The 14,542-nt window shown below is 44.2% G+C and overlaps 1 protein-coding gene across 1 annotated transcript; it reads left to right on the top strand.

The window, feature by feature from the left end:
- The first annotated feature begins 3,993 nt into the window (after nucleotides 1-3,993).
- On the top strand, nucleotides 3,994-14,542 carry FN3KRP (fructosamine 3 kinase related protein). The gene is made up of 6 exons (XM_080924287.1): nucleotides 3,994-4,140; nucleotides 7,417-7,568; nucleotides 8,009-8,100; nucleotides 9,170-9,252; nucleotides 12,372-12,494; nucleotides 12,753-14,542. Exons 1-6 carry the CDS (start codon nucleotides 4,000-4,002, stop codon nucleotides 13,089-13,091), a joined length of 930 nt encoding a protein of 309 aa, XP_080780413.1. The 5' UTR covers nucleotides 3,994-3,999; the 3' UTR covers nucleotides 13,092-14,542.

The raw sequence follows: 14,542 nt of genomic DNA on the forward strand, positions 1-14,542 counted from the left end.
CTTCCCGGCAGCCTGAGAAAGGAGAAGTAGGCACACTCCTGGCTTCCTTATTCACTATAAACAGGTTCTTGCTATGTGGCTTATGCTGGCCTCCAATTCACTGTGATCCCCCTGTTTCAGATCCTTAATACTGAGACTAAAGGAGTGGACTATTGTGCCCAGTCACCCCACTCTACACTTTGGACTTTATTGTCCTTGAATTATGTAAAGGATTTCCATGAGATCTAGTGTTTCATTCTTTTGGTGCCTAAAATTAAAAGTAAAACTTGTGTGTGTTTTTTTAACATAATCTAAGTAATTTTAGTTTAGGTTGCGAATCTATTCAAGGGCAGGCAATAATGGTTTCTACCAATGCCACCACTGCTTTATTCAGGGATGAGGCTTCATAGGTGCCAGGTTCGGGATTGCACTTTACCTTCTTATGGCCCATGTAAGTCTTTTGGAGTCCTAGGTTTATGGGAAAATTGTTCTTTCACTACATGGTCACCTTGAACCCATCTAGTCCCATACTGCTACTTAGATCCATGTTTATGAAAAACAAAATGCAGCAAAACCTAGCTTGAAATTTTAAAAAATCTTTTTGTTAGTATGAATGTTTTGCCTACATAGATGTGAACTATGATCATACCTGATGCCTATAGAAGCCAAGTGTTGAATCCCATGGAACTAGAGTTACAGACATGTTGTGAGTTGTCATGTAGGTGCTGGGAGAAAACCCAGGTCTTCTGGAAGAGCAACTAAGTGCTCTTAACTGCAGAGCCATCTCTCCATCTCCAGTTCCCTAAAACCAGGTCTTGTCCTCATGGCAAGAACAGGTTTTTGTTTGTTTGTTTGTTTGTTTGTTTTTTACTCTGGGCTTCTATCACCCAGACACTAAGCCTCATTCCTCTCATCAGCTCTTTGATGGGAGGTGTTTTTAACTACTTCAACCAGCATGATGTTTTCAGCAGAAGGTTGGGTTAAGAAATCTGCACACTTTCTTCAATTGCTTTTATTCCTTTACATTTTCAAAGTTTCATTCATTCGATCATTTTAGCACATTCTTATTAAATGCCCACTTTCTGTTGTGCTATGAACTGGGAAACAATGGGAAAACCTGGTAATTAACAGTGTCTGCTTGATTTGGCACCATGTTGTCCAGGTATTTAGGGTCTTAGTTGGGGTTTTATTGCTGTGAAGAGACACCATGACCAAGGCAACTCTTATAAAGGCAAACATCTAGTTGGGACTGGTTTACAGTTTCAGGGGTTTAGTCCTTTATCATGATAGTGGGAAGCATGGCAGCACCCAGGCAGACATTGTGTTGGAGAAGCTGAGAGTACTGCATCTTGATCAAAAGGCTTCAAGGAGGAGACTGGAATTCTATAGTGGGTGAGACTTGAGCATAGAGACCTAAAACACAGTAACACACCTCTTCCAACAAGTCCATATCCCCTAATAATGCCACCACTCAAGCCTTCAAACACATGAGTCTATGGGGCTAAACCTATTCAAACCACCACAGTTGGTTAAGCATTTTTCTGTTGGGGGTTGTCATCTATTATCCCATGACTTGGTAGACTAAGACAGGATTCCTCTGACTCTGGGGGCAGCATGGGCTATATATAGTGAAACCCTATCTCAATATTAATCTTTCCTATACCACCCCAGCCCATAACCAAAACACAAAAAAGTATGTATGTTTGCATCCTGTTAACATTTAAGTCAATGGGGCTGCAGTAGGCACATTTCCCTCCACAGTGTAAGCCAGCTAGAGGTCTTAATAGAACAAATAAACCTTCCATGAGAAGGAATTTTGTGGGAGGAAGGCTGTGACTCAGACAACATCTCTTTATCTCCAGCCTGCCAGCAGATCCTACTGATTTCAGATTTGCAGTTTCTTAAGTCTGTTTCTTTATATCAATACACTCATCCTGATTTTTTCCCCCTCTGAGCAAGACAGATTTTAACCTGCCTTGGAGGAACTGAAGTCTGGCCGAGACACAAGCTAATCTGATAATCACATACAATACAATACAATACAAAACTCCCATGTTGGAGGCAGCATGTCCCCAGGACTTACACACTTAAACAGTCTGAGCCCTGCACTGAAGATTGCTGTCACAGACCTGGAAGCTTGAACAGACTGACGGCTGAGCTCTGCTCTAATAGGGGAAAGTCCCCTCACTCCGAGTGTGACAGCTTTGCTCCACAGAGTCACACTGCACAACAAACCTCATGCAGGATATTTATCTGGAGGGAAAAGCCAGAAGGGTGGCTGCCTCTGCTTGGGTGAGAAGCAGTGGGGGGTGGGGTGGGGGCTGAGCAGAACACAGGTTTTATATAGGGTTTCCTGGGGTGGAGGAGGAAGTTTTCCAGGGTGGCCTGGGGACTGGTGAAATTTCTGTGGCCTGCCTGATCTTGGAGCAAGTTTAGAGGTCGGTGTGATTTCATACTCAGGGATTGTGGTGTTTCTGTTTCTCAGCTCCATTGGGCTTGGAGTCAAGTCAGGGTCAAGGTGTTTTTCCCTTCAGCTCTGGTCCTTTTGCCCTACATTTAGGACAAGGGAGGGTTTTAGAGGGTCTTTAGAGCTGCTACAGCTAGTGGAGTAAGCATAGGCACAGGCACCTAGAGGCAAGAAGGCAGTTCTGTGCATTAAGACTAGGTAAGTGGTGTTGGTTCGAACTTCAAGTCTGACCCTGTGACATTTATTTAGGCATATTTTAGTCACAGCACAATTTAGTGAAAAATTTCCTGGTGATTCACTCAATCGTGTGTGCAGAATAAAAGTTGAGGTGTATGTTGAAACTCTTTGTAACATACGTGCATGTGACATTGTGAAAGCCAAAGTTATGTTTTAAGTTTTAATTACTAAAGAGATCCACAAAACAAAAATGCATCTGACCTGTAAGCCCCTTGCCCAAGGACAGATACTTCTTGAAATGTTAGAGACTATCGTTTATGGGAGATAACAAGCCACAAGTTTCACGTCTTTAAACAGTTTATTTGGCCCAACTATACCAGATCTGTTTGATCATACATGGAAGGGAGGTCTGTGGGCAGGAAATACTTCAGAATGTATGCTTGCCACTGGTTAGACCAGTGCGGTAAACTGTGGGTTTTGCCTTTTTAAGCCTCTGCAAAATGTGACTGGGGCCATTTTCCTGGGAACCTGGGCAAGGATCTGACTAAAATATATCCACTTGGGCAGTACTTAAAGTATTGAAGCTTGTTTGAAGTTTGGTTTTAAATTATATCAGTGGTATTATTCTTGACCAGTGGGATTAACATTTTTTTTTAAAGATTTTATTTATTTCATCTATGTGGGTACACTGTGGCTGTCTTCAGAAACACCAGAAGAGGGCATCAGATCCCATTACAGATGGTTATGAGCCACCATGTGGTTACTGGGAATTCAGGACTCCTAACTCAGGACTCCTAACCGCTGAGCCATCTCCAGCCCGTGAAAAGAACTCATGAAAAGGGTTCAGACTATTAACCACATCTGCTCACAGGTTATGCATTCTTTCCTTTGAAGGAACAACCCTGTGTGTTACATTCCTGGTTCCTATAGTGCTTACTTGTAAGCACAGCACATCCCTGAGAAGAGATGCGTGATCCTCTGCAAAACCTTAGAGGCCCAGCTTCACCTCACTAACGGTTTCACAGACAGAACCCGAAGGGGCCAAAGGGCCGGAGCAACCTCTCTCAGTCTACACAACTGTCAGGTAATTGTTTTGAACCGGCTTGAATTGAGAGAGTTTTTAGCACATCAGAGCCACAAGGCTGGGCGCTCTGCCTACTCACCCCGCTCCTGCCCCCTAGCAGCCAGAGAAAACTTGGCAGCAGGCGCCCTGCCATCTCAACCAATCCTAACCAGATCGGCCACGCCCTTCAAATGTTTTCCCCGCCCCTTCCTTCTTATCACCCAATCCAGTCATTGGTCTGTGTCTGCCCCGCCCCGCAGCGGTACCCGCTTCTGCTCCAGGCCTGAACTAGGTTTGCTGCGGAGCTTCTCTCATGGAGACCCTGCTTAAGCGGGAGCTGGGCTGCAGCTCAGTCAAAGCTACGGGCCACTCGGGAGGCGGGTGCATTAGCCAGGGCCAGAGTTATGACACGGACAAAGGACGGGTGTTTGTGAAAGTGAACTCCAAGGCAGAGGTAGGGCCACCGGCGCTGGGTGAGGGTCGGGCTCGTTGGCCCGAGGCTAAAATGCGGCTTTGGTTTGGGTTCGGGGTCTATGAGATCCTGAGCTGGCCCGGGTTGGGTAGCCAGCCATAGAGACACAGTCTTCAGCGACAGTCTCTGGCCGCTGTCCACGCGTGACCGCCACAGCCCAGCAGTTTCACTCTGGCCTCAGGCTTCCCTGCTCTACAGCAGCGGTGGCTACGCAGGTGCAGGTGAGGTGCCCACTTGGAGAAAGCCTTCATGTTTGTTTAGTTTTGAGACACCTCAGAGTACACGTGTATACCTGGAGCTTATTTCAAGTCGCAGAGACTAAAACTCAGATCAGAGATCTTAAAGGATCAAGAGAATGCACTCACCCCACCATGTCCTGTTTGAATGTGAACTTTTTCTGAGGCGCCCAATGGAAGATAAGGGTGAGAGCCAAGGCTTCTGCTGTGTTCCTGGTTGCTGCCTGTCCCTTTGTCGTTTCAAGCTGTTCACTCCAAGTTTTGGTTCGAAGGGAGGTGGATAGCTTCTGTAGAACTTGGCAGTCTTTTTTAAACGAGACTGAAGGTATTTATCTTCTTGTCAAGTCCTACACCTCATGCCAAGTTAGAATTGGTTTTTCACTAAGGCTGACCTCCAAACTCAGTCTTTTTGTCACTTGAGTGCTGGGATTACATGTTTTAGCCACGATCCTAGCTTGCATTTGTGGTCACTTTCATGAAAGGAATCTTTTCTCTCACCTGTGTGTGAACCTTTAAAATACCGTTATTTTCTCAGGGCTTGCCTCAACCTCTGTTTTCAGACATCAGTTGAACTTTGTCAGCTGCCCTTGAAGTTACACTAAATTGTCCTCAGCACCAGACTTTGTGTTCTCCTTCATGTTCTATAGCTGGACTTCTCTGTTCTGGTTTTGATTGTTGTTTTTTTTTTTTTTAAATAGTATTCTTTCTTTACACAGGCCTCCTTGATTTGTTTTTCCACCTCGATTTGTTTCTTTGTGATGACAGGTTGAACCCCAGGGTCTTGCACACTCTAAACAAGTACCATGTATCACTGAGCTACCTTTCAAACTAGTGGTGGTTTTTAAAAAGTATTTTCTATTGTTTGGAGTTGAGTTCAGATTCTTTTCTTTTCTCTCTTTTTCAAATTTATTTATTTCTTTGTTTAATTTCTTGAAACAGGATCTCACTGTGTAGCACTAGATGGCCTAGAATTTGATACACGGACCAGAATGGCCTTGAAGTCACAGAGGTGTGCCTGCTTCCTGTGACTTTTCATTCTCTCTCAGGAAGTGGGTTTTGTTTGTTTGTTTTGAGGTCCAGTTTCCATCTCTATGTAGCCCAGTCTGGAACTTACTATGGAATCCTCAGCCTCTCAAGTGGTAGGATTACACCTATTAGCCACCATGAACTGCTGAGTTCTTTCTTTCTTTCTTTATTCAGTTTTAAAGACAATATGCATGTATGTATATACAGTGTAGGATGTGAGTGTGGTGCACATGGAGACCAAAGACACCAGATTCTCCTGAAGCTGGAATTACAGGTGGTTATGATCTACCTGATGTGGGGGCTAGGAATTGAACTCAGGACCTCTGCACGAGCAGTATGCACTTTAACCACTAAGCCATCTCTCCAGCCCCACTGCTGGGTTATTTCCCACTCAAAGTCTATTTTCAATTTTTAAGTTTTCCTTTTTCATGTGGTCTTTTTCTTGCTTGCTCTGGGATATATAGCATGAGTTATGCACGGCTACTGTCCATAAGATGAACATCTGCTGATTGTAAATACAACTTTTGTGTTAGAAGTATGGCTCTTCCTTGTTCTAGCTTCTGTGAGGTAAGACTTTTAAGACTACCTGGCTTCTCTTTTATTTGCTTTCTTAAGCCTTGCTAGAATCTACCTGGAATCTAGAAACTACTTATAATCTTATGAGCAGCTATTCTTTTTTTTTTAGGAGGAATCTTCAGATCACATAAGTAGTCAACTACTTCTGTGGAGGAGCCGTGCGTCTTAATGGCTGCACAGGTCCTTTACCAAACGTTTCCTGCATTTTGTTTTTCATTGCTGCCTTTTGTTGTAGTCTCTGTCACTAGTACGTTGGCAAAAGTCTAGCTTCTCCTTCATATTCAAAGGAGGTTGCTGTGAGAGTTCACCAAGGGACACAGTTCTTATCTTCCTTCTCAGAAACTTTGGCTCTCTTAATGAGTAGTTACAACATCTGAAACATGTTTAGAATGCGCTGTTTGTTAGCTGCTACCTTGGAAATTTAGTTTTATTTTATAGGTGGGAAAACTGAAGCAAAGAAAGCTTAAGTAACTTGCCTGAGATCACAGATGTAGTAACTACAAGCGTAAGTAGAATTTCCCTGGCAGCGTTGTTCAGTAGGATGGGTGATTACACGGCATGTTCACCCTGTGGAATAGTATACATGAGGAAGGTATAACAAATATACCAGACCCCAGAGCCCATGTGCAAGACTGAGGCAGGAGGATTGTGAGTTTTAGGCCAGCCTGGACTACATAGCAAAACCCTGCCACATTAAAAGCAACAATAAAATGAAACAAAACACCAAAAGCCAGGAACACAGAAAGCATGACCAAGCAGGCAGAATAACTCTGTACTGGTGGAAGCCAGGGTAGAGACAGCCTCCTCTGGGGGTGGGTAATGGCTGGAAAAAAAAAAAAAAAAAAAAAAAAAAAACCTCTTTTTGTTGGTATGTCTCAAGGCAGATTTTCTGTGTAGCCTTGGCTGGCCTGGAATTTACTCTTGTAGACCAGGCTGGCCTCAAACTTGGAGAATTGCCTGCCTCTGCCTGCTGAGTGCTTGGTATTAAAGGTGCATTGCCATCACCACTCAGTGGTATCTGGACTCAATCTCATGATGGTGATGCTTTGATTGATTGGTAATCACATAGGAGGCAGAGGCAGGTGGATCTCTGTGTTAGAGGCCAGCCTAGTCTACATAGCAGTTTCAAGACAAGCCAAGGTTACATAAAAACCCTGTCTCAGAAAACAAACGTAACCAAACAACCAATCAGCCAGCCAACCAACCAAACAAATGCAGTCCCACACTGCAAAGTACAAGCTTGCTTATGCCCATGTGACTTCAGCACTTATGGCTCTGATGAGTAGTACTCTGAAAGACCTGTCCATTTTCCTGAGTCCTCTGGCCAGCATAAATGTGGTTTGAAACTGTAAGGCCAGAGGCAGTTGTGTCCGCACAGTCTCTCTGGTGACCTTCATCTCCTCCACTGTTTTACCAATAGGCTAAAAGAATGTTTGACGGCGAGATGGCGAGCCTAACTGCCATTCTGAAGACAGACACAGTCAAGGTCCCCAAGCCTATCAAGGTTCTCGATGCCCCAGGAGGTGGGAGCATGCTAGTGATGGAGCATTTGGACATGAAGCATCTGAACAGGTCTGTCTCAACACCATCCCTCCTTTATGTCTTCCTCTGTGTGGGTCTTTTATTTTGGAATCTTGTATTGGGGTGGAGCCAGATTTTGAGGCGTGGTATAAAGAGCTATGATTGCACAGGTGATGACTCTATTGTGAATGGCACGCACTCTCTGCCAGATAAAAGCCAGAGAGAGGACACTCTCAGAGTGGGATGATCACAAAAAGACTCAGCAGCAGAGTCTGAAAGACCAGGAAAGGTGGTCAAAAAAGTAGAATTGAATCCTCCTGCCTCCTCCTCCGGAGGATTCTTGTTGTGTGCCACCACACCCAGTTTCCCCTCTTATTTCATTCAGTAGAATGAAGTTTCCGCTCCACGTTTGTCTCACTTTATGTGCCTTGAGACCTTTCAGAACTTGCTGTCTGTGTGCCATCTGTTCAGTCCCCGCATTTTGATTTTAGTCACGCCGCCAAGCTTGGGACCCAGCTTGCAGATCTACACCTTGAGAACAAGAAGCGTGGAGAGAGGCTCCTGAAGGAGGCCGGCACTGTGGGTAAGGGGCTGTGTGAGCCTCAAGGAACCCTGTCTGGAAGAGGGCTAAGGGATGGGGTAATGCTGTAGCCTGTGCTGATGCCAAAGCAAAGGGTGGTCATCCCAAGGCTGCGAATTTGCAGGGCAGTGAACACCGTGGATTTGATTGGTACAGTGTGTCCTAGACATACCAAAAACAAGCAAGCAAGCAAACAAACAAACAGGAAACATTGATGGACTCGAAGCCATGTGATGTCACAGTCATTCCATGTCTTACTCTCCAGAAGGGGGTCTAATCAAAGTTGTTTTGGCTTTCACTACAATGTGACTCCTTTAAACACGTTGTTTTCTATGTACACAGCATTCTCGAGGCTCGGAATGACAACCATAATGCCACCCATCTAGAACACAGTGTGGTGTTGGCAAGCTGACAGTTGACAGCCCATATGCACCTCATGTGCTGACTCTGTTAGAATGGCTGACCGACTGTGTATAGTTCTGCTGAAGGGTCCTGGTAGCCTGTCTATCCTGTGATAATATATTGGTAGTACCATCAGCCCATCTTCTAGTCCTGTGAGGATTAACTCAGAGGCTCTGTCAAACTGGCTTTAAGACCTATTGCTTCCAGCTTGCATGGAATTCATGTGGTTGGAAGTTTCTTAATTTGGGGGAGATACATGAAGTTGAGGCCATTTCAAAGCATAATAATTTTATTTGTCAAAAATGGGAAGACATTGTCACTGAAAAGCATCCTTTCCTGGTGGATTATAGGGTTGATATTTTTCCTCTCTAAAGAAATGAATGCTTTTTAAATTTTATTTTTGACATTGTTATGAGCCCCTCTGTGCCCATGCATCCTCTGGGACTGGGCTCTGCTTTCAGAATAGCAAGTACCTTGGTCATTGAGTCTGCTAAAGCAGACATTGTTCTGGGGGTCCTGGGGGAGTTCTTGCTTATTTATGGGTGCAAGCATTAGGGGTAAGGACATATTGATTGCAAAACAGTGACCCTGAGCTGCAAGAGTGGATCAGAGAGTCTCCTAGAACAAGGAGACAACCTAGTCACCTTTCTTTGTTTCCTTTTCACGAAAGGGAAAGGAGGTGGACAGGCCGAGCAGCAGTATGTGGACCAGTTTGGGTTTGATGTGGTGACATGCTGTGGATACCTCCCCCAGGTGAGTGGCACAGAGCTCACTTCCATTACAGTCAGACTGGCTATTTAGACACAGTTGGGGAAACTACCCTGTTGCTTTCCTGTGAGATTCTGTGTTTGTGCCCCTTTTCTCCCCTGATAATTTTAAAGAAGTTGACATAAAGCAAATAAAACTTAATGTTAGATTAAGATGAAAAATCAGACAGAAAAAAAAACACAGCAAGTTAGGATGTTAGACTTCAAGGAGGGGTTAAAAATTAGAAAAATTGTAGCTTTTGTTTTGCTTATTTATTTATTTATTTATTTATTTTTTTTATTTTTTTATTATCTTTATTTTTGAAACAAGGTCTCACTATGTAACCTTGGCAGACCTGGAACTCAGTATGTAGACCAGCTGGCCTCAAACTCAGAGGTCTGCCTGTTTCTGCCTTCCAATATCTGGTGTTAAAAGTGTGTGCCACCATGCCCAACTTGTTTTTAAAGATTTATTTTAATTTATGTGTGTGCATGTGTGTGTACTTTCCTATGAGTAGAGCTGTTGGGTCCACTCCCCTGTGGATACTAAACTATTAAACTCTCAGAGTACAAGGACAGGGTGTTATACCTTTCATGTTTATGGTTTTAAGTCTTTCCCATGGGAGTTTCTGCCTAGAGAGTATTGCCTGATGCCCAGCAGATATAAAGTAGATAAGATGACAGTTGTGATGGCTAGTTTTAATTGTCAACTTGAATGCAGAATCCCCTGGCAACCTTGTGTGGTGGCACATGCCTTGAGTCCTAGCACTCAGGAAGCAAAAGTAGGTGGATCTCTGTGAGTTTGAGGCCAATTCTAAAAAGTCTTTAATTTCTTTTTTTTTAAAATTGGACATTTTATGTAGTTACATTTCAAATGTTATTTCCTTTTCTCCTTCCCATTCCCCCTCTCCCTCCCTCAGCTTCTATGAAGATGCTCCCACTCCCACCTCAACACCCTGGCATTCTTCTACACTGGGAAAATGAGCCTTCACAGGATCAAGGGCTTCTTTTCCTGTTGATACCAGACACTACCATCCTCTGCTGCATATGGCTGGAGCCATGGTTCACTCCATGTGTATTCATTGGTTGATGGTTTAGTCCCTAGGAGCTCAGGGGTGAGGGGGAGTCTGGTTGGTTGATATTGTTGTTCTCCCTATGGGGTTGCAAACCCCTTCAACTCCTTCAGTCCTTTCTCTAACTTCTCCATTGGGGTCCCTGTGCTCAGTCCAATGGTTCTCTGCAAGTATCCTCATCTGTGTCAGTAAGGCTCTGGCAGAGCCTCTCAGGAGATATTCATATTAGGTTCCTGTCAGCAAGCACTTCTTGGCATCAGCAATATTGCCTGGGTTTGGTGGCTGTATATGGAATGGATCTCCAGGTGGGGCAGCCTCTGAATAACCTTTTCTTCAGTCTCTACTCCACTATTTGTCCTTGTATTTCCTCCTGTGAGTATTTTGTTCCCCCTTCTAAGAAGGGCTGAAACATCTGCATTTTGGTGTTCCTTCTTCTTGAGCTTCATATGGTCTGTGAATTGTTTCTTGGGTATGCTGAGCTTTAATTTCTTTCTTTATTTTTTTTCTTTGACCAAGGTATCATTGAATAGAGTGATGTTTGGCTTCCATGTGTATGTGGGCTTTCTGTTGTTTTTATTGTCATTGAAGACCAGCCTTAGTCCTTGGTGTTATGATAGGATTTATGAGATTATTTCAATCTTCTTGTATCTGTTGAGGTCTGTTTTGTGACCGATTGATTATATCATCAGTTTTGCAGAAGGTACCATGAGGCGCTGAGAAGCAGGTATATTCTTTTGTTTTAGGATAAATGTTCTGTAGATATCTGTTAAATCAATTTGGCTCATAACTTTTGTTAGTTTCACTGTGCCTTTGTTTAGGTTCTGTTTCCATGATCTGTTCATTGATGAGAGTGGGGTGTTGAAGTCTCCCATTGTTATTGTGTGTGTTTTAATGTGTGCTTTGAGATTTAGTAAAGTTTGTTTTATGAGTGTGGGTGCCCTTGCATTTGGAACATAGTTGACCTACAAAGTAAGTTCCAGAACAACCAGGGCTACACAGAGAAACCTTATCTTAAGAAACAAAAACAAACAAACAAAAATATCAGCCTAGAATCACCTGGGCAGATGTCATAGTGAGCAATTACCTGAATTGGGTTGACCTATGGACATACCTCTAAAAGATTTTCTTACTTGGGTTAACTGATGTATGAAGACCCACCCTGAATTTGGGCATCACTATTCCTTAAGTCGGGATGTCAATAGCTGTTTTTAGTAACTGCCTGTATTGTCCATTCCTGAAATGATGGAATATAACCTGGAACTGCAAGATTAAAAAAAACCACAAAAACCCTAGGTTGGTTTTATCACAGTAACAAATAGGAAAGCTCTGTGCCAAGACAAGTGAGCACAGAATCTAAAAGCTTCTAGATGTTTTATGGTTGGCACAGATAGATTTAGAAATGTGTAGGAAGTTATGTGTAAACCTGCCTCATTTAGGGTTCTCAGGACCTATGTATTTAGGGTGTTTGTCGGCTCTCATTGACCCTTTCTCTCTTGCCTGTAACTCATGATGCATGTGTTTTTAAATGCAGATGTATGCACATGCACATGTCTGCTTATATGTATGGTGTTTTGTCCTGTGTCATGTCCTACTCTGAGCTGATTTACTCTCACGTTCTTACCTTACTTCCCTCCTGGGTGGGAAGTAACCATGGCCTGCACATCCTTCCTTGGGAATTCTTTTGTAAGTGGCTCCATATTACTTTTCTCCTCAGTCTCAGGACAAGGTAAAATGTGGCCAAGTGACTGCTGGAAGATGATCGGAAACAAGCCTCAAGATCCAGAGGGTCAGCCAGCTCTGGCCTTTGTTCCACAGTTGTTCTAATTAAATTGCTTTAGTTGATCTTTAGGCATGGAAGGCTGCAAGTGGTCACCTGGCATACCCTGTTTACCATTCCTCCTGGGACACAGGACCTGGCCTCATGTGACCTCGTCATCCCTCACCTCTAGCCCCCTAGGGTTGCTACCCCTCCTCATGGTTCCTGCAGCCCATTCCACTTTGGAATTTCTGGGCACTTCTGATGAAGTCTTCTCCTTTCCTGTCACCTGTGCAGGTGAATGACTGGCAGAAGGATTGGGTCACATTCTACGCCAGCCAGCGTATTCAGCCCCAGATGGACATGGTAGAGAAGAAGTCTGGGGACCGGGAAGCTCTTGAGCTGTGGTCCGCTTTGCAGGTGAGCAGGGCCTCTGACATACCCAGTGCCAATAGCATGCCCTTCTGAGCCCTGGTAGAGAGGAGGCCCCAAGGCTGGGATGGCATCTGAGCCTATTGGATAGGAAGCATAGTGCTTCTCAGTCAGTGTCCCCATCTGCTCCCTCTAAGTCAGGCGCATCTTAGGACCCGCTCAGATATGTGCAACGGCACTTAGGAAAGCACCTACACCTCCGTGTGATTGGCCACTTTGTTTAAGGCTCCATCTTCTTCCCTGCAGTTGAAGATTCCTGACCTGTTCCGTGATCTGGAAATTGTGCCCTCCCTACTTCATGGAGACCTCTGGGGAGGGAATGTAGCAGAAGATTCCTCTGGGCCCATCATTTTTGATCCAGCATCCTTCTATGGCCACTCAGAATATGAGCTGGCAATAGCCGGCATGTTTGGGGGCTTCAGTAGCTCCTTTTACTCTGCGTACCACAGCAAAGTCCCTATGACCCCAGGATTCGAGAGGCGCTTACAGCTGTATCAGCTCTTCCACTATCTAAACCACTGGAATCACTTTGGATCTGGATACAGAGGATCCTCCCTAAACATAATGAGGAATCTCAGCAAATGAACCAACCAGCTTCCCAGCAGAGGGAAGAGTCTCTTATGGGTGTGCTGGGTCTTCTAATAAGATGACTACGTCTAGATCAAGTCTTACCGTCATGGCATCACTGAGGACTAAGTCAAGGAGCTCACCATCTCCACAGTCCCTTTCCTCATGAAGTCTTCGTTTATTCCATGACAGGACTTGCCTAAGATCCCTTGTTTCTTTCTTTCCTTCCTTCTTCTTTCCTTCCTTCTTCCTTCCTTACTGCTTCCTTCCTTCCTTCCTTCCTTCCTTCCTTCCTTTCTTTCATTTTTTTCCCTTTTTGTTATTCTCTCATGTATTACATCCTGAATGCAGTTTCCCCTCCCTCCATTTCTCCCCTCCTCAGAATCTCCTCTGCCACACCCCCAGAGACACCAACCAAGACACCAACAACAAGACCAGAAAGACCAGGCACATAACATCACATCACCACTGGATGAGGCAACCCAGTAGGAAGAAACAAGTCCCACACTAGGCAAAAGAGTCAGGGACACACTCCATTCCCAGTGTTAGGATTCCCACAAGAACTCCAAACTACTCAGCCATAACATATATGTAGAGGACCAAGGTCAGACCCCTACAGGCTCCTGATCACAACAAGCCCCCGAGTACCAGGTATTTGATTCTGTGGGCTGTAAACTTTCTGGAGTATGAGTTCTCTTAGAGGAAAGTTGTGTGATTCTGTTGTTGTGTACATTGTAGGACTGCCTGGCTAGATTAAGCCTCTTTGGTGATGAGAACTGAAGTTTAGGTATAGTGAGCCTCACACCACTGCCATGGTGGAGAGATGTGAGTGACTGTTGGTGTGGCGAGGGGTATTCACCGTGCAGGGAAGTGGCCAGTGTGCCCACCTCCCATCTCTTCCTTGCACATTATCAACATTTCTGAGTATTCACCGTTGTGCTTTGTGATGGTTAGGTATTATCTAGACATGGAGTCATTTTGTGAGAGGATTTGAATAATGACCAATTCTAAAATCAGTGATATTCCATTTGCTTATATAGCACTTGAGTAGTCTGGAGATTGATTTGGGGACTGACCAAGCTACCAACCTTAAGGGTAACTTGGTCTCAAGTTAGGAGCCAGGAAATACTCCTATTATACCAACTTTATGCTCTTTTATCTCTTTCTCTCTCTCCTTCTTTCCTATGTTTTGTTTGTTTGTTTTGTTTTACAAGACAGGGCTTCTTTATGTAGTCTTGGCTGTCCTGGAACTTGCTTTGTAGACCAGGCTGGTCTTGAACTTGGAGATCCACCTGTCTCTGCCTCCCAAGTGCTGGGATTAAATGTATGCACCACCACCATCTGGCTTTGTGCTATTTCTAAAGTTATCATTCCTTTGCAACATATGAGCATTAGGTTAATATTTTTTTCCTCTTTCAACATTGTAGAAATGGAAATTTTCATGAATGACATTGATGTTGATAAATCTT

This window comes from Micromys minutus, assembly GCF_963924665.1.
Source record: "Micromys minutus genome assembly, chromosome: 10".
Classification (NCBI taxonomy): domain Eukaryota; kingdom Metazoa; phylum Chordata; class Mammalia; order Rodentia; family Muridae; genus Micromys; species Micromys minutus.